Raw genomic sequence first — 27,159 nt, forward strand, 5'->3', positions numbered from 1 at the left:
ACTTATTTTCCTACGCCACTTTTCTACATGGACCTTTCCATGTCTAGGGTAGGCCATAAGGTGTTATGACTACTGTGTTTCGTTGTATAACATTTGAGACCAAGCGTCGCTTATTTCACGTCTGCTTATTTTACAATCGTTAGTTTCGCCGTGCAAAGTTGTTTTTCAGTGATGTTATAGCCTCTAATAGCCTACAGTGCCAGATGATTGAGCGGGCAGGCTCCTGCATGTTTTCACCCTAAAGCTGAGCATGTGCAGTTTATGCACATTGCCTTAGTTACAGGGATGGGCTAGCGCTGACAATAAATACCCCACACCTTGACTTTCAGGTGTGGCAATTGTGTCAGCACAAATGAGGCTTCGTCATGAGTTCAGCAAAGCCTTAACAGTTACCTATTTTCGCCGAAAATTGTCTCACTACAGTTACTGCACTTTTCCCAAGACATCACCAAGTTGGCTGGCCCGTGAACTGAACACCGTCCACAAGGTAATGGTACACATTAGTTGTTTTATAGTGGAACTCTGCATTTGCATTCCTGTCTCAAGTCTTGTTCGCTACTTTGTTGCATGAATCGAAGCGAGATACCCTGCCTGATGTGTTCTTTCTGGTGTTAGGGTCTAGCAGAGGTCAGTGTGTATTTTCATTATTAGACAAGCTTTGAAAAATAAGGTACGAAAAGGTGAAAGATCCATCTTTCTTGACCACACTCAATAAAACGGCATGCATCTCTACATTTTCCCACTAGAGGCCAGCATAAGAACAAATCCCTCAGTATCCTCTCCTATAATTTTATGTGAACTTGTTATTGGTGTCAATCTTCTAATATTAACTGTTTTTATTATATGAAATCCATGACATTGTTTATTTTCATGCTTGTCATTCTCCTCAAAGATAATATGAATGGACAGTTGGAGTTGCTTCTGAGTTGTTAGAGCTGTTTAGACATTTGTTCAGGCCAAATGGTTTGTTATGACTCTAACAACAGGCTGTGCTCATACCTCCTGTGTTCTCAACAACTACAGGAAATTAGCAAGAACCTGCACAGCAACAACATGAAGCAAAGAGAGGAGGAACAGGAAGAAGAGGAGGACATTCCAATTCCTAGGTCACCTATATTAAATGGTTAACATAACAAATGTTAACAAATGTTAAATGTACTGTACATACATACATATACACATACAGTGGGGGAGAAAAATATTTGATCCCCTGCTGATTCTGTACATTTGCCCACTGACAAAGAAATTATCAGTCTATCATTTCAATGTTAGTTTTATATGAACAGTGAGAGACAGAATAACAACAAACAAATCCAAAAAAACGCATGTCAAAAAATTTATAAATTGATTTGCATTTTAATGAGTGAAATAAGTATTTGATCCCCTCTCAATCAGAAAGATTTCTGGGTCCCAGGTGTCATTTATACAGGTAACAAGCTGAGATTAGGAGAACACTCTTAAAGGGGGTGCTCCTATTCTCAGCTTGTTACCTGTATAAAAGACACCTGTCCACAGAAGCAATCAATCAATCAGATTCCAAACTCTCCACCATGGCCAAGACCAAAGAGCTGTCCAAGGATTTCAGGGACAAGATTGTAGACCTACACAAGGCTGGAATGGGCTACAAGACCATCGCCAAGCAGCTTGGTGAGAAGTTGGTGCGAATTATTTGCAAATGGAAGAAACACAAAAGAACTGTCAATCTCCCTCGGTCTGGGGCTCCATGCAAGATCTCACCTGGTGGAGTTGCAATGATCATGAGAACGGTGAAGAACTACACGGGAGGATCTTGTCAATGATCTCAAGGCAGCTGGGACCATAGTCACCAAGAAAACAATTGGTAACACACTACGCCGTGAAGGACTGAAATCCTGCAGCACCCTCAAGGTCAAGAGAGCACATGTACTGGCCCATCTGAAGTTTGCCAATGAACATCTGAATGATTCAGAGAAGAACTGGGTGAAAGTGTTGTAATCAGATGAGACCAAATTCGAGCTCTTTGGCATCAACTCAACTCGCCATGTTTGGAGGAGGAGGAATGCTGCCTATGACCCCAAGAACACCATCCCCACCGTCAAACATGGAGGTGGAAACATTATGCTTTGGGGGTGTTTTTCTGCTAAGGGGACAGGACAATTTCACCTTATCAAAGGGATGATGGATGGGGCCATGTACCATCAAATCTTGGGTGAGAACCTCCTTTCCTCAGCCACGACATTGAAAATCGGTCATGGATGGGTATTCCAGCATGACAATGACCCAAAACACACGGCCAAGGCAATAAAGGAGTGGCTCAAGAAGAAGCACATTAAGGTCCTGGAGTGGCCTAGCCAGTCTCCAGACCATAATCCCATAGAAAATCTGTGGAGTGAGCTGAAAATTCGAGTTGCCAAACGTCAGCCTCGAATCTTAATTACTTCAAGAAGATCTGCAAAGAGGAGTGTGACAAAATCCCTCCTAAGATGTATGCAAACCTGGTGGCCAACTACAAGAAACATCTGACCTCTGTGATTGCCAACAAGGGTTTTGCCACCAAGTACTAAGTCATGTTTTGCAGAGGGGTCGAATACTAATTTCACTCATTAAAATACAAATCAATTCATAACATTTTTAACATGCGTTTTTCGGGATTATTTTGTTGTTATTCTGTCTCTCACTGTTCAAATAAACCTACCATTAAAATTATAGACTGATCATTTCTTTGTCAGTGGGCAAACGTACAAAATCCGCAGGGGATCAAATGATATTTTCCCTCACTGTACATTATTTCACACAATGACATACCTATACATCTTTAGGAGGTTACATCTCAATCGTATTAAATTTAATTGAAATGTAACCTCTGAACATTGTAGGTCATCTACCAGCAATGCTGACTGCAATGATGAAGTTTTGAAGAAATCCAAGTTCACCCAAGGCAGGCCAGGTAACACTTCAATTTAAAGCACTAACGTGGTAACATCCCCGTCATTGTTATTAAACCTCCGTATTAATGCAAATCACGATGATTGTGTCACAGCAGCCCCGCCCAGGAGCCTATCTCTGACGGGGTCACGACCCAGACTGAGGCGCCTGGTGGCCCCCGCCCTGAGTCTGACGCTAGATCGCAGCGACTCGACCGTGTCCGATGATTATGCCACGGCTGCCCTCTCTCCCTCCCCCGACGACGAAGACCTGGGGCTGGACATTGACTTGGACGCCATGGAAACACCTTCGGACAGCGAGTCCCTCCACTTTCCGGGGCAGGACTTGGATTTAGAGGGTTAGTAACGGCTTCACCTCAGGTCTGTTGGTTCACTCTGACAGGTCCAAGACCTGTCCCTGAAGTCATTGAACCTCTTTCATTTTCATTGCACTTTATTCAAATAATTTCTATATTTGGTTGCAGTGGAACAAAACTGTGATAATTATTTATATAACTAAATATTACCTTATTCCATGAAAACATTCTAAAATGACCCAGACAGTATTATTGGCATCTTCTTGAAGTGGTTAACATAATTGGATTTCAAGCAAGTGAATCCCTTTTACTTTGGAATTGAACCCACCTCTGGTGAGTTGCAGGTACCTGCTATATGAAAGTCAGTCATTCAGTCAGGTTGAATACAGAAAAGGACTCGTTCTCCTGTTTTATGTGAGTTAGAAAATAAAGAAAACCACAGAAATAGTTCAGACAAGATTGTAGCTGAGCATGGACAAGCTACAACTCCATCTGTAGAGGCATTTGTGTTCCTGTATATTCCTGTGTCCAATGTGTTTCAAGAAGTTTAAGGCCCACGCCACTGTAGGCAACATCCCTGAACGTGGCCAGGAAAACTTGATAGAAGATCTCATAGAAAAATTGTTACCCAGATTCAAGCTGACCTTCAGACACAGCAGTTTCAACTCGCATCATCCCTTGTCAACCAAGTGAAAAGGGGGTTGTATGGTAGGACACCCAATGCTGACAGGAAGATGTAAGAAAGCCCAAGAAAAGAACACCTTCCACAGTCAAACATTGAGGCAGTTCAGTGAACTTTTAGGCTTGCTTTGCTGCCTCTGACACTAGGTACATGTGCATGTACATGTGCATGGCATCATGAAATCAGAAGAATACCCAGGCATTTTGGAGTGCATTGTTGAAACCAGTGTCAGAAAGCTGGCTTCCCATCAAAGGTCATGGTTCCTCCAGCAGTACAATGACACCAAGCGCTTCAAAAAGGAGTGGTGCAAGATGTGTGCTGAATTGTGTTCCGTACTTTTTGGGAAATGGTCAATGGAACTTTTTCTCTCATTCACAGATGACCTCCTTAATCTAGGCATGAAATCAGCTCGTCACAAACCCTGCAGTGGGTCAGTACCTGAGGAGATGGGGGTGGGCTGTCTGGACCACGACCAGGTGGACAGCCAAGGGACTAGGTGGCGCCGGTTCTGCACAGGTGACCCACCTCAGGAGAGTCTAGTCAACATGAGTGTACTGGAACCTTACCTTCGAGTCTTGTCTCATGGGGGTCAGTCCTGAATCCCACTGCTTTCGTAACCTTTGACACACAATGAATGTGAGCTCTTTGTTGTAAGACATACATGGATAACACAAATAGCACGATCACCGTTTTTTTATATCCTCTTGTTTTCCTCATTCAAATGTTGTTTTGCTTCCAGGTTACTATGGAGATGAATCTAATGACATCATTGTGTTCTCTTCCTGCTATCTCCCTCAAAACACCAGTGAGAACTACCATGTTGTCATGGACAACCTGTTTAGGTGAGAAAGCTAACTTTCTTAAAAGAAAGCTAACCACATTCTTAAGACACTTTAAGTGGAACTGACCACCCTTCAGGATGACACTCGTAACCACAAACAAACACCACAATACATTGCAGGTACCTCGTGGGCACGTTGGATCTGATGGTGGAGGAGAACTATGTCATTGTGTACTTGTGTGCCATGGCCGAGCGCAACAAGCTCCCAACCATTGGCTGGCTGAGGGAGTGCTACACCACCATTGACAAAAGGTTAGTTATGTTTATTCAAACAGGTTTGGCCGGTGGTCCTGTATCCACAGTGGTTGACAGAACTTATGTCTTCCCACTTGTCATTCTCATCCTCAAGATGTCAGTCAAGACCTGAGTCTTCAAGTCGTTGGGTATGTTCCAGTCTGAGTATGTTGAAGTTGTCATCTGTTGCCCATTTATGGATTATTTATTCATTCAGGTTATTATCTCAGAGAGGAACCTATCAAGGTATTACTGCAAGATTGTTAGCCTGGGACACAGCCAGTGTTATGTCTCAAGTTATTTATTTTCTCTCCAGTCCAAAGTTTTTCAACTCAGTTCATCTCTGAAGTCAATGCTTTTCTTTTGTTTTATTTCGATTCTCTGTCCTTCTTGTTTACATATGTTCAAAAGTGAATCACTCCTTCTTTTTACTTTTGTCATTGTTTTGTTGCTTCCAGTAATGTCCAGTACATATTTGAAACAGGATGTACAACAGTGTCTAAAGGCTTGTGCACAGTAGAGACACTAACACACTAACCTGATCGCCCATATTTCTAGTCAGTTTTGCTGTTAATTTCCACCTGCCAAATGGCTTTTAAAGATGCAGTCTGCAATTTATGGCCACTGGTGGTAAAAGTGGCAAGGTCGAGCCAAAGTGTCCCCAAAATGTGTGTACCATGTGATGCGTGTGCCAGTTTGTGCCCCATGTAACCAAAACACTTGCTTTCCTGGCTAGTTATGGTAGTGATTTTACCTATACATTAGAACATATTACACATTATGCACTAAATGGGAGGATTTAAAATTATTTTATTAATAGCATAGTCTTTAGACACCTGACACATTCAGTCAACTTCCCTTCTCTCTTCCTCTTGTCTGACTTTTAACTGAGAGAGGTTGAGCTCAGCCTTTTATGTCTGGGAAGTCTCATAAAGAACCTCTTGTAAAGATATGGTTCTTATAACGGGGCATCATGATGGAGAGAGAGCTGGTGAAACTATTTACTATTTTGAAGTATTATTATGTGATTGATTCTTTTCATATATATTTGTATTTAATCAACAGAAACAACAAGTGTTACATTATCTATTCGTCCACACAGGTTGAGGAAGAATCTTCAATCTCTATATGTCGTCCACCCAACCTGGTACATCAAGGCCCTGATCACCATCATCAAGCCCTTCCTTAGGTGACGTCAAGTCTGTCATGGCTGCTGTTTTTTACTCAATCAGCCCTGTTCGTATCAATAAAACAGAACTAAGATGAAACAGATACAGGAGGAAGCAGGACGGATATTACAACAGTAATCTCTATTTTAATTTGTTCCAATCCACTCTTTTATTCCATGAAATGATGACTACGTCTTCACACGAAACTGATGACTTCACATCCTACTTACAGCTCCAAGTTCAGCCGCAAGCTTCAGTTCGTCGGCAGCCTACAGCAGCTGTCAGAGCACATCCCTACTGAGCGTGTGCAGATCCCTGACTGTGTCAGACAGTGAGTGACCTCATCAGATTCTCTCACACATTCACAGTCAGCTAGAATAATGTGCCCCTAAATGGACAAGTTCTGAACACTGTATGTGGGACGTGTAACTAATATTGAATCATTCTTAATCAGTCATTCTTAATCATTCTGTAACCACCGCTAGCGAATGTATGCTTAAAAGTGTTAAAACCTCCCAAAATGACATCTCATGTAATGCTTTGTGTATGGATTTATTGATTTTCAGTTCAGTTAGATCTTTCTCCATTTTCACAGGGTTGATGAAAACATGTACAGGTGACACGCTCAAAATGGTGATCTGGACCAGAGTGCAGGGTGTAAGAAAGCCAAAACAGGGGCCCAGAAAGGCTTAAATTTGGCGACTAACGGCTTGACCCAGAGGATGACACTTGCTGTCCAGTATCAGAGTACATTACCATCTGTTGTGTCCTATGACACTACATAAGACAGCTTTTTCCAAAGTATCTTGCTGGTCAAGGACTATAGACGCGGATGTTTAATCCATGTTACACTTTATGAGTCCTGATATCCATCTGTAGCTGCACTATGTAAAGTCATACATGACATAGAACAAATTCTGTTGGTAAGCAACTGCTTTCTAAGGTTAGGGACAAGGTTTGGGTAAGGGTTAGAAGACAGATGAAAAGTCTCCAAATAAATTGTTACCTTTATTTTAGCCACAAGGACAGAGATCAGTTGTAAGTATGATAAATTGTTGTAGCTCCAGATACGTTATTTACACAATGTAAATAAGTTGGACTTCAGGGTTTTGCAAAAGGTTATCACGTCTTTCCATTACATAGTTCATTTTAAAGGTTGACATCATATCGCATATTTACAAGGAACAGTTCTAGAAAACAGATTTAGTCCACGATGAACTACTGCATACTATCGGCAGGATTTCATTTAATTTTAACTACACTGACGTTAGATAATGGATGGCTGTCATTAATGTTAGCGGGCAGATTGACAATGGCTTCCTACCAAAGCTGTGGTTCAACACGAATGTAAAACCTATGACTTCACTTGGTTTTTAGTCCTCTCGGGTGGCGACTTTAATCTTTCTCTTTACTTTGCTCCAATTAATCAGTGACATTTGGCATAATCAGATGGCATAATGTTTTCAATTTATATCATTCCATGTCCAGATACTCTTTATTATGTTCATTATTGTTATGCACGGTTATGTATAACAATAGCAACTTTGATAAAAGGGATATATTTATGAAAGGCGGGGATATCACTGAGTAACCATCCATCTGCAATAAAACCATGTTAGCTGATGTATAAAGGCTGTCAGACAGATGCATCCAGGAGGGACAAGCAAGCTCGTTTATATCCGACTGCAATTGTTGAACGAATTGATTGACTTTGATATGTCTGATGGGATCAATGCTCTTCAAATGTGATTTTAATTTAGTCCTTTTATAATGAAATTATAATAATAACTAAGCGGACAGGCCACCCCTGATTTAATAAAAAAAAGGAATGTTATCCCTCTCAGATGTATAGCCAGAGGTGTTAATGCAACGACAGCCCATCCATGATATTAGAATGAATGTTTTAACCGTGTTGTAAGCTATATGGTATGTTTGTATATTTTTTTCAACTTATATTTATTTTGGGTTCTGATTAACTAAGGCTAGGTTCTAGTCAAAGCGGTCACAAAAATGTTTATGTTGTGTATTCATAATAATCCCAGCCCACATGCTTAGAAAATTAAACATGTGAAAGAATGCTTGTGAGGGGGTGGGAGTGGTAGTAGTTGTAGGTTTTTTCTTATTATATTATCTCATGTAAGTCACCCGAGTTAAATTAAGCTTCTGTGCATGCTGCAGTGCTCGTTTGATTGATTTTGATTCTTGAGTGTTCATCCCAACCCTGTTCCTGTAAAACGCTTAGGGATTCTGTCCTGGACTGATCCAGCGGTCTAAGTTGCTCCATTTGGTACAGCATGTAAAGAGAATCAGTGGATTATGTCATAAATGTACAGATCCATGAATGTATGTTTACCGAATTGGATTCCACCAACATCTACTGTACATTTCTATTAATAGGAAACTTGTCCATGTGAAAGAGACACACATATTTGTGAATAAACTCCATTGTCTCATGTCCAGTGTCATTCTCTGGAAGCAGCTCTAAATTGGACCACAGATAAACTATGACATGTTTTCCAGGACAGGAGAAGTGTTTTGTTTTTAGGAGCTCTGTTTGGTACAGAGGGGGTGTTTGGCCTCCATCGGCTTCCTCCTGTTCCATACAGCACTTAATAAAGGAACCCAGAGAGGGAGGGGGAAAGAGGGGGAGGGGGAAAGAGAGGTAGACTAGGGGGTATATGATCCAGAGCGCTGAAGGTGAGAATGGCTGTACAAATCCACAGGACTCACAGGAAATGGACCCTGACAGTGAGAGGAAGTGAGGTGGCTGTGGGGAAACTCAATAAACAGGAACAGAGTAAGAAGTGGGAGACTGGGACCAGGCTGACGTTTGCAAAGTGTTGAGTACTAAGTTTGACAGGGGACTGCTGGTTTGTTCGGGAAATCCAGGCTTGGAAGATCCGATCGAGGACCGTGTGGTTCATTCAGGTTTTAAAATGCATGTTTTGAACGGTGCAGTGGTCTCTTAATATTTTCCGAAACTATATTTGGGCATTTTATGCTATTTAGATAAAAAAGACAGTAGAAAAGACCAGTGTTGTGAAATAGGATTAGGTTGGATTCCAACCCCTACTGCATCAGTTTATGTGAGCCAGAGACAGAGGCTTTGACCACTAGACCACCCTGTTCCACTAGTGTGCTTTTCTTCATTATGCATGCATCACGATTTGTTTTCAAGGAAGCCCTTGATTAGAAACACATGGAATGTTCTGGGTTGCATATTGAGTAGATGGCTCATCTTTGGCTTGCATTTTTATTGACTGCATTGAGTCACAATCATTCTAAGAGACTGCGCAGAAGTCTGATGTTGGTTCTGTTTTTTTCTTGGTATTGCCTCATTTAACCACAATAATTTGATGATAACATCACCTATAAACGCAGTCGGAGTCTTTACTGCCAGTCATTACTTGGAGTGCCCCTTTATAAACAGCCCATGTTATGTATTAACAAACAGCCTGACTTCTTGTTCCCGAATGCTTCGGAAAGGAGCTGTTATCTCGTTCAAGGCCCCGATCCTATCGCTCAATGGCCCTTAGAGTAATCAAGAAGCACAATGGGCCATAGACTTCATTTAGGCGATGGGCCCTGCCAAGGACAGGCAGTGTGTGTGTTTGTATGTGCCCAAGGTCCAAACGGTTGGCTATGCCCAATGTTTTATAAAGGATCAGAGTCCATTGTTAAGGAGGAAGTAGTGTTGTTGAAGGAATAATATCCTCGAAAAATTTTTTTTTGGAGAGGGACGGGTAAGAGAAGTTGTAAACCTCATGGTGAGGGCTGGTCAGGAGACACTTGACAAAAACAAAGACAATATATTGTAAAGATATATATAATGTACGGTAGCCTTGGGTGCAAAGAGAGATTGCAATATATAGGAACGGTAGTAAAATTAATAATGCTGAGAAAAATAACAGTGAATTTTACTGTAATTTAAGCTGTGACCAATTCAGTTTCATGTTAAAGATTGAAAGCTCTCAATCCTCTATAACCTTAAATTATGTCTTAATCCATTTCATCGGTCATTAATGGACAATCTGGAAAAAGTCGCTACTTATATTTTCTGGTTCCTATACTGTATTACATTTAAGTCAAATATAAAGTCTTTAAGTCTACGTAGATAAATGACCAGTAGCTTAACTCAAGCCAACCAGTAGCCCATGGATCATCCCTGCCCTTCTGTCACATTCAAGCTCAATTCTGTGCAGACAATAGCTCCAGTCTTTTCCCCACACATTGTTTACGCCAAACTACACCTACCACATCTTGGGTTTTTCCATACCCCCTCTCCTCAGTCAAGGAGGTAATAATGTGTTAGTCTGCGCTCTGCCCCATGGTTAGAATCCTGCTACTCACACAGATTAGAAATGTTATTATAGGTTGTTGAGATTACTGTGGTTTTAGGCAGCTGGTTGTAATAAAACAGTAGGATGAGTTGTGCAGAGAGAGGTCTATAGATTCTAGACAATGCCTGCCATAACATCAAAGGACTCCACCTGAGATATTGCAGATTTGCTCTGGCTGTTATAAAAAAGGAAGTTGAATTGTAGTGTTGTTCCTCAGAGCACACAGAGATTGAGATCAATAATTATTTGTAATGTTTCTGTTAATCTGGACAAAAACTAAGGAACAGGGAGTGAGTTCAGGGAATTCAGGAAAGGTCTGTTTAGCATTTTATACAACATTCTATACTCTATAATAACAGGGTATAATTTCTATGTGGGAATACTTTCAAGTAAACACACGGATACATCTGTGAAATGGCAACTGTATTTTCACGAGGGAAAATGCCCAGAAAAGGATAAAAGAATGAGGGGGGGGGGGGGGGGGGGGGGAGACTCTTACAGGGCAGGTTTGCAACAGTTGAAAACCAGTTGTTAAATATCCATACGCCAACTTATCGTCATAGCAGGACTGTGTTTTATGTGCAATTAAAAACAAATCTAAGAGGGGTCCCAGGGAAACAGTGCAACATCCAAGACAGACTGGAACAAATAAAATGCAAACATTGTAAACATTGTATTTCTTCAGTCAAAGAAAATGTTTTTTTTTAAAACAGACAAAATGTATTGAACTTTAAAAAAGGTCCACAGCTGACAAAAAGTACTGTCAATGCAAATAAACAAGAAATAATTGGAAGAAAAAAAAAATCTATGCAAACTCACTCATACTGCAAGCAATTGTCCAAACTGTAGCATGCTAGCCGCTAAACCTAATATTGAAGAAAACTGTTGCAGTGTTTAGCACTCAATATTCATGCGTGGTGTAATAATGAAAGCAAAAAGAAATAAATTAAAGAATATCAGGCATCACTTTCTAAACGGTTGTAGACTCTGTTTCATCTAACCTGAACTGGAGATTGTCATTGAAACAGAAAGCCCATCAGGTCTCCTTTCAGAATAGTTGAAAAGCCAATGAGCATGTCTCAACATCGACTTACAGTGCAACAGGAGACCAAAAGCCAAGTTGCCATGGTTTGTGATCCATTTGAGGTTTTGATGACATAACCCTGCAGAATTCATTTTTTATAGATCAAGCAAATGAGTTGTTCTTGCGTCTGACATTCAGCTGGCAAATGGTTGAATGTCGATTGGTTCAATCCCAAATTGGTCTTGTTCAGCAATCTTTCAGTGTGGAATGGTCTACAGGATACTTGTTAAAAACCGCTGGGACAGAGAGTCTGAAAGTAATTCTAGACAGAAAGCCTTAGCGATGACTTGCTGATGTTATAGCATGTATGGTAAAAAAACAACAACTGAATAAACAAAGGCAAAACTTTGGCAATAACACTTAAGGTAGTTGCATGTTTCAGGGATTATCAATGAAACACTTGATTTTTGGCAAGACAAACCGGGTGACTAATAACAGTGGAGTGAGTGTGAGAAAGACTAGAGAATCCTCCATGTGAAACAGGCAATGTGCCAGCAGTGACCACTCCCATTCCACCAGTCCTGCCATGATTGGATATCAAACTATTCCAGAAAAGTAGTGGGCGGAGCCATGTCTGATGCCACATCCTGGTCGTCAGTTAGAGCAACTCTGTTTCCACAAAAAAAAAAAAAAAAGTGCCACAGCACTTTGGCAATAGATATTGGAAATGCCTGCTTGTCTTTGTGCTATAGGAAACAGTTGGTCTCAATTCCCATTGTTCACCACTTATAAGGCAGTAAAACCATTACTGGGTTTAAAAAAGGAAAACCTGTTTGTGGTTTTGTAAGTACACTATCAGTTGTTAGGCGATCTTGTTAAGAAATGTGAAATGTTCGGACAATACCTTGCTTAAGACCGATAGGAAAATCTGAATCTGCCAGTAGTCTGCAGTCTAAAAAAGACTTATGTTCTAACAAAGAAACCTAAAAGCCCACACACAATCGGAGCTAGTCCCCAATGCTGAGGGTGAATCCAGGGTACTTTCCCTCTGCAAGACAAGAGTCAAGTTTTTTTTTTTTTTTGGTTATCTGAAACTGGATGGTGGGGGCTGATCGGGACTCTGGGAAATGAAGTCATTTCATGGAGGGGGCCAGGCTGGATGGGGAGCAGAAGGGGTCTGATTTCGCCTGCTGGAGTGGTTAAGTACAATGTGTAGAGGTGGTCCACACAGGTTGACTTGAGGCTGGGTCCGAGGAAACGAATGACATGCTTACATCGAGTCTCTCAACCGGTCCATGTTATGTCTGAAACAGTAAAAAAAAACCTGATGTCATTGGAGAGCAGCAGTTAAAAAAATATTCACAGTATACAGTCAAGGTTTTTTTTTAACCCATATTTTAACAGGCAATTTGACTAAGAACCAGTGGTGGCCTCACCAAAGCCTTCTACACCTTCAGAGAATCCCTAATGATTTATACAGATATATTTTGTATGTAATAATTTTGTATTATTTAATACATTGTGTTGATAGTTTAATAATTTTTTGCCGCAACTGTTTTGGAGGCAAATTAGTTATGCCTTAATGAGAAGGCCCAGAGAAGAAATAATTAACAGGGAAGAAATAACTATACTTTCAAAGCTGCTCCAGCCGGTGTTTTCAACAATTATGTTGGCTAATCTGTCCACATCTGCCTTTTAGAAAATACACTTTCAGCAAAAACTCACATTTCAATCTGGTAAGTGTCTTTTTTTGCAGCTTGCTTGCTGTTAGCAGTCTATGATAAGTCCATGTCCATGTGTGTCCATGCCCCTGTGTGTCCATGCGAGACTAAATGTTTCATTTCAACTTGTGTGTTGAACTTGGTAATTTATGTCGCAATGGGAAGTATTAGTGGTACATTTTGATTTGGCAATGTGTTTTGTGTTGTCATTATTGGGGCTTACTGGCAATTGAATTGGCTGTTTATTTAGTCTTTTTTTTCCTAACAACCTTGTAGATCGGTTTAATAAAATGTGATTAGCCTACATGGAGTGCATTTGGTCACTTTGGGACTCCGGCTCTCACATCATGTGTCCATGACTGTTGGGGTTATATTAGTACAGGTGGACCATAGCTCGGTCAGTACACCTTGTGGGTGTTCCAAATTGTTACATTATTCTGAGCTGGTAGGATCCTGTTGTTTTGCTGCCCAAAGCACAGGTCAGAGTTGGCTGTGAGCGAAGTTAAACAGTCCGTACTACCACACATCCCTCACTGAGGACTTAAAAACATCTTGGTAGTCTGAGAAAAAGCTGTCAACATTCAACAGCAAGTTATAGGCTATGCTGGCGAATTTGGCGAACCGTTTAAACGCTCTGCACTCTAATCAAATTACACTCGCTCCACTCCAGCTCCTCTCGTACTCCGATTGAGCACTGTTTGATTAATTTAGGATGTCATCAAAAAAAGCATTACATAAATTTTATGAGTGATGCTGTGATTGTCTGGATTATTCAGTTTGATCAAATGTTTTAGAGAATATGTCCTCTCATGTATGCCTACTGTAGGTCCAATAGCCACGTTTCACCACTGCTAAGAAAACACTCTCATACTCAGTAACGACTGGTTGACCGATGTTCCAATGTTCCCCAGGATGTCATAATATTTATCCAACTCTAAAACAGCATGATCCGAAGAGTGTGTGTGTGTACATGGGTGTTTAGCATAGCATTGGATGCACTTACCGTCTACAAGAGGTTGCTTCTACCATTAGTACTGGGTCCTTTGGACCTCATCTGTTCCTGGACCGACCCTGACTGCAGAGGGGACAAGAACAAAATGTCTGTAAGAAACATCAGTCCCTGGGAGAGTTTTAGCCAGTGGAGACAGAGCACATTAATAATCTGCCATTCTTCCAGGCATGACTGTCATCATGGAGTGCTTGCTGGTTGACTGAAACTGCAGCTGGGTGACAGGTCTGATTCCGACCCCTATTACTACTGTATATTTCGTATGCCAATGGCAACACTTTGGTAAATACTTAACAGATAAAACTAAAGGTATGTGGACTGGAGCGATAAGATCATCTGCCGAATGACAAAAATAAAATAAAAATAAACACATACACACACACACACAAGTCTACAATTCTAACTAACTTTGTGGCGTTAGACTGATCCTTTGAAACTCAGACCAGCTTTGGGAACACAAAACAGGTGAGGCAGTGTCCAGATTATTCAGAGGTTTTATAATGGGGTTATGTAAGTGGGAGTGGCGTTTGTCTACCTTGTCTGTGTACACTGTTGGCTCTGATCAGTTTGCTTTGTGGTTCATAATCCGGCCAACTACTTTATGTAAACAGAAAATGTCTGGGTCTCATTTTGCCTCGAATCTCGTTATTGCATTCAAAGGTCGTCAAATCTAATTAAACAACAAATAGTCACGGCGACGAGCCGACTTGGTTTTCAGCGGGATGTCAGACTTCCCCTTAAACAGGGACAGGAAAGGCCTTGTGTTTTGGGTTCCTGTCCTAGATGATTGGGTCAATTCTCCACCAGGGTTGCGGGACACAGAGGGGGCCTTTCATTTACTGGTCCCGGCCTTCCAGCTGCACCCTCGTCCCTGTCCCTTCTCTGTACCCTTTGGAACTGCTAACTAAGAGGGCGTGCATTTTAGGGCCTTCATTTCACAGGAACCCTTTTCCCCTGGCACAGGCTGAGCCTTATTCATAAGTGGGTCTGCAGGTGGCTGGTTGCAGATGACGGGTTGGTTAGCAGAATATCTATTAGCCGGCGAATGGACTTGGCTTGGACTAGTGAAGCGGTTCATTAGGGTATCTATGTTTTTTTGTGTTTCTCTATACATTTTGTCCAAGGGAAACTTTAAAGCAGCAATCGGTAGTTGCTACGTAGCTGTACGGACCTGTACATTTTTTATATTTGTCCACATTGGTTATCACGTGGGCTTTACAGTTCATCTACATGACTAAATTGGGCCATTAAATTAATTTGGCATGCGTGTGTATGTGTAAAACATATATATAAAAAATATACAAATAAAACAGTAACAAACCCATGTATTCATCAATGCAATATTTTCATAAATCTCATACATACTGGTGGCAAACCTTCTGCCATCTCTCCAGAGCCAATGTGTGTAAGGTGCATAAAGTTTGTGGGTTCTCCGATCATGCTGCGGTCAATCTTCCTCCTCTTCTTCTTCTGAAAGAAACGCAAACTGTTGGTCAGTGACCTGAAACCCGGCAAGGCAAATGCACAGTTCGGTCACAGAGCAACCGCAATGAAAGAAAATTGTGGCAGGCAGAGGGGGGGTGCGGTCTCAGCATGCCTACATAACCAATGAATCAGGCGTCTTCTCATTGCCACATTGGCATGGCAGAGGTATCAGTCATTCCCACAGACATTTTGTCACCAAACTGACTCTGTGAACTACACCTAACGTTTTACTGTCAATGGAAACCGTGAACGTCATCAGGTATTGGCTGCATAAAACATTTGGTCATTTTAGCGCCGTCGGAAACCTTACGGTGTGCATCACTTGAGTATAAATTACGGCTTTTAACTAGAACAAACACCGTACTGGTTTGGCATTTCATTAACCGCCTCTGAAACATGAAAAGACATGCCAAGCTGATTGACATCTACTCCTAAATGGCAGCGATGCATGCATTGAGTAACACAAAACTATAAGTTATGCTAATTGGAGGTTGTACAATCCAGTGGCCGATTGACGGATGGCCTAGCTAATTGGTCAGCTGTGTGTGCTGCAAAAGAGAAACAGTCGCTAAGCAACTTATTTTAGGCGATGCCTTGTTGTGGAATGGCAACAGTTTGGTGTCTGTATGCCTTCAGCATAGCCTATGCTTAGAAAAAGTGGGTAGCAATTACAGGAATGACACAGGCAGATCCAAACTACTAACGTCTCCAGAGATTGCCCACAAAAAGGGTCTCTATACAGTGATGGCACAGGTCCATTCCCCACCCCAACCCCCCGAGACGGTCCAAATCAAGTGTTTATTGAAAGCAGTGTCTCTGTATATTGTGTTTCCCCCACAATGGAACAAACACCGGCCCTAAAAATAAAAAAAAAGAGGAAGGAGGGAGGGAAAAAGGCCTCCCGTGGGACAGTGGCCCAGACGGCTTCCTCTCTGCTGAGCCCCTGGGCTCATTGTTGACGAGTGGGAATGGACGGACGCAAATGGCCATTACCCAACTCTACCAGCAACAACCTGGGCATGGAAAGAAAGCGGGTCAGGAAAGGGTTCCGCCCTGAGGAGGTCAAGGGTCGCTTCTGGGGAGCAAAAGGGAAGTTAATTCACTCTGCGGGCACTTTGCGTTGATATTTTCTGTCAGTCATCGGAAGGACCTCTATTCAGTTTTCACCCTTATAATGCTTGCCATGATTCCATTTACTTGTTTTGCTTTGAAAAACCTGATGACACCAGGCTTCTGTAGGTCTAGCCATTCCTGTAAGTGTTAACACTGCCGTCCTGGCTAAATGTAAAATATGGCCCTCATAACGTCATGGCCAAGTAATCATCCCCAGCCTCCAATTAGCTCATTCATCCCCTCTCCTACCATGTAACTATTCCCCTGATTCTAGCGGTAATGAGAATGTTGTGGGTAACATAGTAAATTAGAGGAATATTATATAAAATAGCTAGACATTATTCATAAGTCATCCGATCACAATATAAGATAACATAGATGCACGTATCCATACAGGGCTCTTCCAAACAAATGTAAAAATTACTGATGGGCAAACCAATGTCACATATTAGCTAGCTAACATAACAGATTAAGCTATGGGCCAGTCAATGATGCCGGGAAGCACACGGGTGTGTTGATGATGAGGTAATCCTCCTGATGACGTTGGAACAATTTTTACTCTGAATAAAGGGCTGAATGTGTAATGTGTATTCAAGGAAAGATACAAGGAGAATGAGAACTCCTTTCTACACAGAGTACCTAAAACAGGCTCTCTTGTATGATTTAACATGGTTTTCGATTGTTGTTTCTTATTAGGCTACCTTCACGTGAGTAAATTATAAATAGTAATAGCACTTTTACTTAAAGGGCAATCCAGACCTTGGGATAAGTGCATCATGTGGTTAGTTTAACTGTACCCAAGCAGAACCCATAATATCAGCTTGTTTTACTACAACGTTTATAAAAGTAAAACACTTAAAAACAAGGTTATGTGCAATATTCATTATTTCAAGAGCATGCATTATTTTCAAACATCTTAGCTGCTCTTAATTTCATGGTTTTATAATTCACTCCACATCTTGTTTTCCATAATGAACATAAAGATCTGTGTGTGTAAAAAAAAAAAGAGAAAAAATAGACACACAGACACAAATTGTGGGACAGCTGGACATCTTTATGTTCGTAGTGGTGAAAATAGCCTAGTGTCTTGATATTGACTTGAATGTATACCCCAAAAAGACATGAGATGGCTGTGGAGTTTCTTGTGGGTAAATTGCTGTGGGTTTTCTTGTGATTCCATCCACTACCACTAGCTTGGCCCATACAAGCAACTAAGCTAGCCAAAGTAGTTCAGGAATGGAACTTAAAAAAAAACTAAAAGACAAAACTCTGATGCTACAACATGGAATATCCCTTACAGCAGCCATGTTCTTTCTCCTCGCCTTTTTGATTTCCTATCTGTTTACATGCAAGATTTTCTGTATTCCACACACCCTTGCTGGTATTAACTGAGTATAGGGAGAGCGCAGTAACAAAAGATGGCACTCTTTCAATATATCCGTCACGATGTGTATGCCCCCTTAACGTCAGGCTATTAAACCTCATCCGTTTAAAGATATGTCTGTAAATGATTGCAGATGTCCTCTAAAAAACACCATAAATACATCTGGCTTTGCCAACAAATTTATTGGACTTTGATGCATTTAATGGGGTCTCCCGTAACATCTTGCCATATAATCTAATGAGTAGAAAGGTCTTTAGGCAGTGTTTAACTTTTGGCTGTTCCAAGTGTGCATTAAGAAGCCCCTGATTGTGTTTTTACAGGGCTTTCAGAAAGTATTCAGACACCTTCAATTTCTCCACATTTTATTGTGGTATAAATTAAATTTATAAATGATAAAACATTTTGCCATCAATCTACTCAAAATATGCCATAACGTCAAAGAGAAAACATCTTTAGAAAATTAGGCCAATTAATTAGTTTTTATTATCAAAGAAATTTGACTCATGTACTTAAGTATTCAGACCCTCTATTAAGTACTTTGTAGAAGCGCCTGGCAACAATCATAGCTTTAATTATTTTAGGTATGCGTCAACCAGCTTGGCCCACCTGGATTTGAAGAACATTCTTTCTTGTAGATCGCAAGCTATCAGATTGGATGGGGAGTATCAGTGAACTGTGATCTTCAGGTCGCCCCACAGATGTTCAGTAAGGGTTAAGTCTGGGTTTTGACTGGGCCACTGATGGACATTCATAGACTTGTCCCAAAGCCACCCCAGCATTTTCTTCCCTCTGTGATATGAGTTGTTGTCTTGATGAATCTTGACCCCAGTTTGCGTTCCTGTGAACTCTGGTTCAGAGTGCACAAGATAGCATACCATCATTCTTATAGTATGATGCACCCACCACTATGCAGTACCTTGAATTTTGGCAGACAGATATTGGCATTCAGCCCAAATAGTTTGATTTTGGTCTCATCAGAGCAGAGAATATGACACGCTCTCAGAGTCCTTGAAACAGCATGTCATATCCCTTTTACTTGGGAGTGGCTTCTGTCTAGACACTAAACAACAAAGACCTGACTGATGCAGAGATGGTTACGCAGAGAGAATATGGAGCTCTGTTAGTGGCCATTGGTTAATTCGTTTGGCTGGACAGCCAGCTCTAGAAGATTCTGTGGTTCCAAACATCTTCCATTACAAAATGATGGACCCCACTGCACTTCTGGAAACTTTCAATGCTTCAAACTTTCCTCAGATCTATGACTCTCAACAATTCTCAGAGGTCTGTGGAGAGTTCCTTGTATTTCATGGTTTGGTGTTTGCTCAGAAATGCACAGTGCAGTCTGGGACCATATACATACAGGACACTTTCTAAACAATGTCCTATCAAAGAAATGTGGCACAGGTGGACTCCAATCATGTTCTAGATATATCTCAAGGACGACCAAAAAACACAGGACATATCAAAGCTCAATTGGGAGCATCATGACAAAGGGTCTGAATACTTAGGTAGACGAGATCTTTGTTTTAATATTCCATCTTTAATAAATTATTACGCTTTTTATTTTGGGGTATAGTATGTAGATTGTTTATAATTTCTTTAATACTTTTTGGCATCAATCTGTAACAAAAACAAATCTGATGAAAGTCAAATTGGTTTGAATATTTTCCAAATGCACTTAATATACAAATAAAGCTTTAGTTATTTTGTTGATTGCAAATGTAAACATTTTTATAAAATGCTTCTAAGTTATAGTGTGTGGTACATCAGCATATGCTTCCTTGGCAGCCTGGGATGTAAAAATCTTGCCTTTGGCTGCAAGATTTTCCAGGAACCTTTATCTCTGAGAAACAAGTTGGCAAGACAAGGTCTAATAAAGAGTAAGCTTATGGAGTACAATCCATAGTGCATTGTGTGTTTATTATAGTATCCAATACCTCTGTTAAATGGGGTGTTTTGTGAAACCTGACAGAGAATGTTAGAGTTATGGGAATTTTAAACCGCTATGGGTAAATGAAGAGAATCTGGCCCAGACTCACCGGTGGGGGTTTGGCCACCACACAGCAGCCCATCTTGTGCCAGAAGTCGCTCATTCCTGGGCTCCTCCGGTTCTGACGAATTACCGCCCTGCTCTCTGTCGCCGCCCTGCAGGATGGTGAAGACGGGTAACCCCTGTGACCCTCAATCTTGGGATATTCCTGGTGCATCCAGATGCCTTGCATCAGATATCCAAAGTTGGGTCAAACCCCAAACCCAGACCCCCAAAATGATCAGGTCCTGATTCTTTCAGTCCTTCCGTCGTCTTAATCCTTCTTCAGAATCCAATCAGATTGAAGAACTTACTGCCACTTTAGGGTTTAACCTGCTGAGACAGGAAGACATCAGAGGATTAAAGGAAAAGTTAATGTCAACGCAGACTGAATGAGAAGAACCATTTGCAGGTGGACATGGCAGCGCACAGTCAAATCGCTACACGTCCATTAGATCTTCAATAACAGACCACTTATTGTGTGCGGATGTGCATGGACATGTACCAGCAAGTCTGTAGACAAACAATTTTCACTATCAAAGTACAGACATTGTTACAGTAAGCCCACATGCAGTCTTCGGAGATGTTAGAGAAGCACAACTTTAAAACTCGACCAACATTCATTACATTAAACGTATATGGCATGTATCACAATTGATTATGGTTCCCGAACGGTGTGTTTTTGCTGTCACAGAACATTAATTCATTAATATTAAGAGAACACTGTAGCCACTGTAACAGCTGACTGAAGATCGGACGTGCTGAAACTTTGTTCCACCTTACTTAAACAAAAAAGATATTGTATCAACCAAGCCCCTCCCTCAGCAGAGCACACAGAAATAGCCTGAATCGTTCCATTTCTACAGCAGCACATGCAGTCAGGAGTGTAGGCGAAAATCTACCCACGAAGTAAATGTTTTCAAAACAGTTGTAATGATGAACCGGTCATTTAGCAGACCAATAACAGTCCTAACGAGACGTGGGACAATACATTCCAAAGACGAAACATGTTTGTAAGGACCAGTTTCCTTTCTAAGGACTTCAGCATCCTCCATTCACCTTTCGCTCATTCCCATCTGGTTCATCGGGCATATCAAGCGTGGAAGTGAGACGAGACAACATGATAACCCACGTCTCCAGTATACTCTCCATGCTGCCTGAAACAGAACCGTGCCCACACTGTTATCAGGTTTATTTACTACCTACTGTTTCAATGCCTCGTTTCATGTGGTCAGTGATGACCCCGCCAATATATGTTACAGCCTTCTTTGAGTATTGATGCCTTTGGTTCACGTCTCCTCTCAGGGTTATCTGCTTCTGCAGGTTGTCCTCCACCGCCGGGCTTGAACTCAAGGTTACCTTGGGCACACAGCCGATTGTTTGATTACACTTCTCATAATGACATGGATGTCATCCAGCTCTGCCTTTTCATGCCCAGAGGCTGTAAGAGACAGGCAGGAAACCATTTTGGAATGTGTGTGATGGGAGTCTCACAGGCTCTCACAAACACAGCATATTTACAGGACAACAGTTTCTTAAATAGAAATAAAATATTTCTCCAAACCGCAAGAACCAAACTTCTATGCTTGACCTTAACACCAAACCCAGGTTTCGTGTCCTCGTGTAAGGTTAGGACATTCTGGTCTCGAAAAAGGAAATAAGCATGTACACAAATGCTTTAAATAACCTCTTTCAGACATTAAAATGAGCACACATTTCTGGAAAACATTTGGGTGGGGCAAAACACCACAGCGGGTCCCTTGATTGCACAAGCACTGACGGCATACTAGGCACCACGGCGGTTCCAAAGGGGATGTGCTGGACAGTGACGGCCGGGGATTGGAGAAGTTCTGGGACGGCGAGGCAGGCAGCACCAGAAAAACTGACTCTGTCGTTAGATCACCAACGTAAGGACCTGAAAGCCGGCATGAGACAAACAGGACATGGGTGCCTCGTGAGACATTTCCCTTGAGTCACACGCTTGCTGAGACAACCTCAATGTCTGTGCGATTCGGGCAGGTACACCTGTGGGTTTAACCCCTCTATGTCTGGCCCTTTTAATATCAACCCACAGCACAGGTGCATTTGAGGAGTCGGATGGACACAGCTTTGTGAGACCACTGTACTCATATGGAGAACTAGAACTGTCTGTGGCACAACAGGAATACTCCTGAGGCACACAGTTTAGAGGAAGGAAACCTCATGACCAAGCTACCCATGACTCAAACCACAGACAAGACCAGACGGGGGGGGGGGGGGGGTCTAAAATACTTGTCCCATGAGGTAAGGATTCAATGAAATTCCCTCCTGTGGTTCATCTGGTGGCTGATGGCATGCTCATCATCTGGTATAAATAAAATGGGGCTCTCCCATAGATGTGTAAAGACTTCTCTACTTGAATATAACCTGTTTTTACATGCACTTTGCCCTTATTGGTTTCTAACACTTTACAGTCAGAAACTGGGTGAGGATTCCCGTGGGTTGGGAGCAATCAGCCATTGATCACAGCCAACCAGTGGACACAATATATGAACGACAAGATTTGGTTCAAGACTAGGAGCATATGGATTGGTAATATACTGACTTCACACCTTTAACAATCAAAAGTACTACTTTAAAATGGCAATAGCCTCATTGGTACTGCCCATGAGGTCAAAGGCACAGATACATGTAAGACCCCTCTACATCTCTAAGGGGTCTCCAGAGATCTCAAGCTCACTCCTTCTCACCCCTGAAGAGTAACGATGGACAGCCTGACCTCGTCAGAACATTGCCAAGCCAATTCTGGAGAATAATCTGCTAAATTGCTGGACACACTTGGATCTTATTCCATAGTTTAGTCAATTATCATTCAAGGTGCCGCAAATTGTTCCTTTTTCCAAGATATAAACCGTCCAAATGGTTGACCCTGTTAGGACACCCCGATGACAATCATTCCCCTTTGGGCCAAAGCCATCCAGCGAACTATGAATGCTTGTGTATCTTATTGACAAATGGGAACCACTCAAGTGTTCACAGAAAGTACCGAAAAACCTTAAAGGTTGTCGGATAGATTATTACCTCAGGGGATTTCAGGTTGACCTATGTACAAAACACAATGGATTCTTCCTCCCTGGACTCGGGTCAGTCTAGATTTCACATGATCTGCGCGTAATCAGCAGAGGCTTCACAGTTTTCTGTGATAAACAGGCAGAAAAGCCACAACAACAAGTATGACTAAGAACCATGGTGAGATGAAACTAACCTTTCTAAAATGATGCTAACTGAGATGTGGTAAACCCCACAATGTAGCTACAGCAGAAGGTTGCATGTGATGCATCATGAGACTTCAACAAAAAAAGCAACAATTTGACTTAAGGCATTTAGTAAAAGGTGCTATACTCAGCCTGGATTTGTTCATTTAATTTCTCATCGGGTAGGCTGAAAGTGATGCTACCTCCTGATAACTTAAACACAGATGAGGCTAAAAATGCCAAGACGTGCTAAAATAACCCCCCTGTAAGAGGTTAGTGGCAAAACTAACACCCTTGCAAAATTGTCAGAACTTCCAGTCAATCTAAATAAAAACCATCAACGTCGCCATCACTGCATATAGAAAAATAATGGCATGGACAAATAATATAAAAGAATTAGGGCAAAAGCTCATATATTGATGATATAAGATGTTCAGCCTAGAGTAAATGCACCACAAGCGCACAAAACATCACATGGAAAGATCCCTAAACCCATAATGCCGTGTTTCTCAAATGTTAATGTGCCAGGACGCATTACACGCAATAAGACAATGCCTCTGGCGTCTGCCAGTACAGAGTAACTTAACAATGCGCTAAACCATTAATAGATCCAGCTCTAACGGCAACCCATGACCTAGCAAAGAAAATGTGTATATTAGAAAGCAGAAATGCAGATAAATACGAGTCCTGCAAGCTACCTTCCTAACAACCTGCTTTAATCTTGGATGTGGTTCAGATGCCCACTGTCAGGACAGGAAAGGGCCAGTCTCTTTAAAGGTAGACTTACAATGAGGCCTTTCATGAGGCCGGGTTTACTTTCCAACTGGTTAACGGCACCTTTAAAAATATGGCCTATGTCAGTTTTAAAGCAACAGCCTGGGAACAACCTAGCTCTTTGACAAAACGCAGTGCACTGCCCACCATCAAAACCAACGGTCAAACCAATGGTTCAGGTGTTTTCGTTTGTAATCCAATTTGGGGTGTGTTACAGCCATAGAATTTTAATGATGGTTCTTATCCAGCCAAATGACCACGATAATCACAGTAAACATAAAAAATGGGGGGAAAAAACTTGCTTATTTTCAACCACACATTTTATTTCATAATTATAGTTTCAGCAAGTAGCAACAAAGTTGAATCACACCAGACTGTAAACTCCACGTTAAAGCAGAATAAATAATGAACTACACATACACCTGGCCATCCCTTCATCATTCAGCTGTTTTTTCCACAGAACAATGTAAACTTCTCATGTCGTTTCATTTTCATTATAGTCTTCATCCATAACAGTCGGTCACATGGTTAGACAGCAGTTATGCCAGTCCTAGTTCAGGTAGATATGTAATCGTCTGCACTGCCATCCTCATTTCGATGGTTTAGGCGTTTATATTTGTTGTGTTGGAACTTCAGATCTACTGGTTGCTTTCAATCAACCAAATAAATAGATGTAGAGATGCTCCACGACACTGACTCAAAAGCCTAAATTAATGAAGGAGATAGATCTCTAAAAGAATCAAGGTACTGAAATGTTTTCAGGTTTCAAAGTGGTCTGGTATTGAGATGTATCCACATCATTTGTGGACAACCAACAAATTAATGAATGTGACTATTCCACTTACTGTACAACAGCAGCCTTGACTTTGATGACTCAAATCCGCTAGTTTGACATTTCCTACCCTCTTTTTTGGAATTATCAAGTTCCCTGTGTATGACGGGTCATAGGTTACACCACTGGGACCCACATTAGCAAGGGTAAAGTGCACTTACATCATGCCAGGCAGGCTCAGTTTTGCATGTTGGCAGTGCAGATCACCTCATACCCTAACAAACCAAAAACAGATGTCCCTGCATAGAGTTATATCCTACCACTACCACGTTTTGAACACGTATTATTATACCAAAAACTGGCAGCAGAGACCAAGTTCCAAGCCAGTGGAAGTTGGAGGTAATGTAAGGTGAGGTAAACTTGAGATCTGTGAAAGTCAATAAAGCAAGATAATTCATGAAGATGAAGAGATTCTGAACCGAATAGCTTTGTCAGGGAGGTGGTTGGGATGTGGAGGTACAAGGATCAGGGAGAAAGAGTGAAATGTAATGAGAAGGACACCAAAGCTGTGAGGATATCCATCAAGTTGGAGCACAACATTGTGAAGGGAAGCAAAACTCAGCTCTGTGCTAGTACGAAACCGATCGTTGTAACCCAAAATAAAGTCCTCCTATAAATAGACCACAACGGCAGATTTTACCCCATGCATTCAACTTTGAGTCACTGTCGCAAGCATGACTTCCGTAAAAAAAAAAAAAAAAAAAAAAAAAAAAGTGTAGACCTCTAATTCAGAACTGCCCAAAAATGTTAAGTCGTGGACAGAGTATGTAATTTGTCAAGTTGCCTTCTCTTAAACTAAATGAGTACTCAGTGTCTACGGGTGTTCAGTTCTGTTCCTGAATGGCCAAAACACAATTGTTTACTACCTGCTAGCCTAGTTAGTAGGTCTGAATGAGTCCTTTACTAGGAGAGCATTGACAACCAGACGTGTGGGACACTGAACAGCCCTGATTTATAGATTATTAGTTGAGGGAGGGAATAATGTCATTAAATGTTTAAACATTATTGTAAGTCGGTGTTGAACCACAAAACAGTGAATGAAACTGTGAGGACTTTAAATACTCTAACACGTGTTTGAATACACCTGACAATGGTATGGAATGGACAGAAAGCTATTTCAAAAGCTTCTCGTGAGAAGTTGTTAAAAAACAAATAAAAAGTTGGCCTACAGTATTTATTCAATAAGCTAAGCCTAATGATGTATTAATCTAAATAGTACTTTTAATACTACATTTTTATGAAACAAACTGTTTCTGAGTAAATAAATCCCATCATTGCTCAAAATCTGTTTTCAAAGTGCAGGACAGATCTAGCCGACAATCTAACACAATGGTATTTGGGTTTGACCAAGTGACTCTTATTAAGAAACAACGTTACATTGTAACCGTTTAATCCTAACTACACGTAGTAGCCGACTACTGATAAGCGATGTACTGTTATTTCCCGCTTTCATTTGCAGAATATGTAGCCCACATTAAGAATTAATTCTCATCTCAAGCGGCAGATTTTTGGCGCTAACTTACCCTCGTTGTTAAATGTGCCCCAAAAAATCAGGATATCCAGTAATGTCGGCTTCACGACTTTTCAGATCCCAGCGTATAGAACTCAACGAACTAGTACGATTTCTCTGGCTTTTTGAGGTGTGGTTCAAAGTTGTTCAATGAGGAAATTCAGATGTTTAAAAAAAACATTTTTCAAGCTTATCTATTGCCAGTAAGTGTAACAGCGCCCCTTATGGATGTAAAAGGCCGCACCTTAAATTTTAAGGTAGAAGATACTTCTGTCATTCCGTCGTAAATACTGCCACTTACAGGACAGTTTTGGTACTAGGCACACAATACTACGCAATCCATTCTCATTTACATGAGTCATTAGACTAAACATAACCTTGTTGTGACTATTAAAGACCTTCGTTATATCAGATGGCATTGTCCAGTCTTTATAAGTCAACTGTCCATCTCTATTACCCTAACAGATCTTCATTATGATATATATAATTTCAAATATATTCTTTAAAATACCAACCCATATATATTTTCTTCATGCTCAAGAATAGGTTGTTGAGTTGG

General features: G+C 41.1%; 2 protein-coding genes across 4 annotated transcripts; one reads left to right on the plus strand and one right to left on the minus strand.

Annotated features, from left to right (window-relative positions):
* The first annotated feature begins 308 nt into the window (after window positions 1-308).
* On the plus strand, window positions 309-8,601 carry LOC105012705 (BCL2/adenovirus E1B 19 kDa protein-interacting protein 2). Of its 2 annotated transcripts, none has more exons than XM_010873723.5 (10): window positions 309-487; window positions 1,024-1,106; window positions 2,856-2,926; window positions 3,023-3,262; window positions 4,281-4,490; window positions 4,642-4,744; window positions 4,864-4,995; window positions 6,080-6,166; window positions 6,379-6,477; window positions 6,742-8,601. In XM_010873723.5, the coding sequence occupies exons 1-10, from the start codon at window positions 353-355 to the stop codon at window positions 6,764-6,766; spliced, it is 1,185 nt and encodes a 394-aa protein (XP_010872025.2). In that variant the 5' UTR covers window positions 309-352; the 3' UTR covers window positions 6,767-8,601. The 2 variants fall into 2 exon arrangements, with proteins under 2 accessions (XP_010872025.2, XP_010872023.2); XM_010873721.5 differs by having other exon boundaries at window positions 310-487; window positions 3,020-3,262.
* Window positions 8,602-10,890: 2,289 nt separating this feature from the next.
* Window positions 10,891-26,779, minus strand: LOC105012704 (CDC42 small effector protein 1). 2 transcript variants are annotated; one of them, XM_020050277.3, is made up of 5 exons: window positions 26,614-26,779; window positions 20,262-20,584; window positions 15,606-15,710; window positions 14,235-14,306; window positions 10,891-12,814 (listed from the first exon to the last, which is right to left on the minus strand). In XM_020050277.3, exons 2-4 carry the CDS (start codon window positions 20,442-20,444, stop codon window positions 14,238-14,240), a joined length of 357 nt encoding a protein of 118 aa, XP_019905836.1. In that variant the 5' UTR covers window positions 20,445-20,584; window positions 26,614-26,779; the 3' UTR covers window positions 10,891-12,814; window positions 14,235-14,237. The 2 variants fall into 2 exon arrangements, with proteins under 2 accessions (XP_019905836.1, XP_010872022.1); XM_010873720.5 differs by having other exon boundaries at window positions 20,262-20,587.
* Between the last annotated feature and the right edge of the window lie 380 nt (window positions 26,780-27,159).

Source organism: Esox lucius, chromosome 10 (assembly GCF_011004845.1).
Source record: "Esox lucius isolate fEsoLuc1 chromosome 10, fEsoLuc1.pri, whole genome shotgun sequence".
NCBI lineage: Eukaryota > Metazoa > Chordata > Actinopteri > Esociformes > Esocidae > Esox > Esox lucius.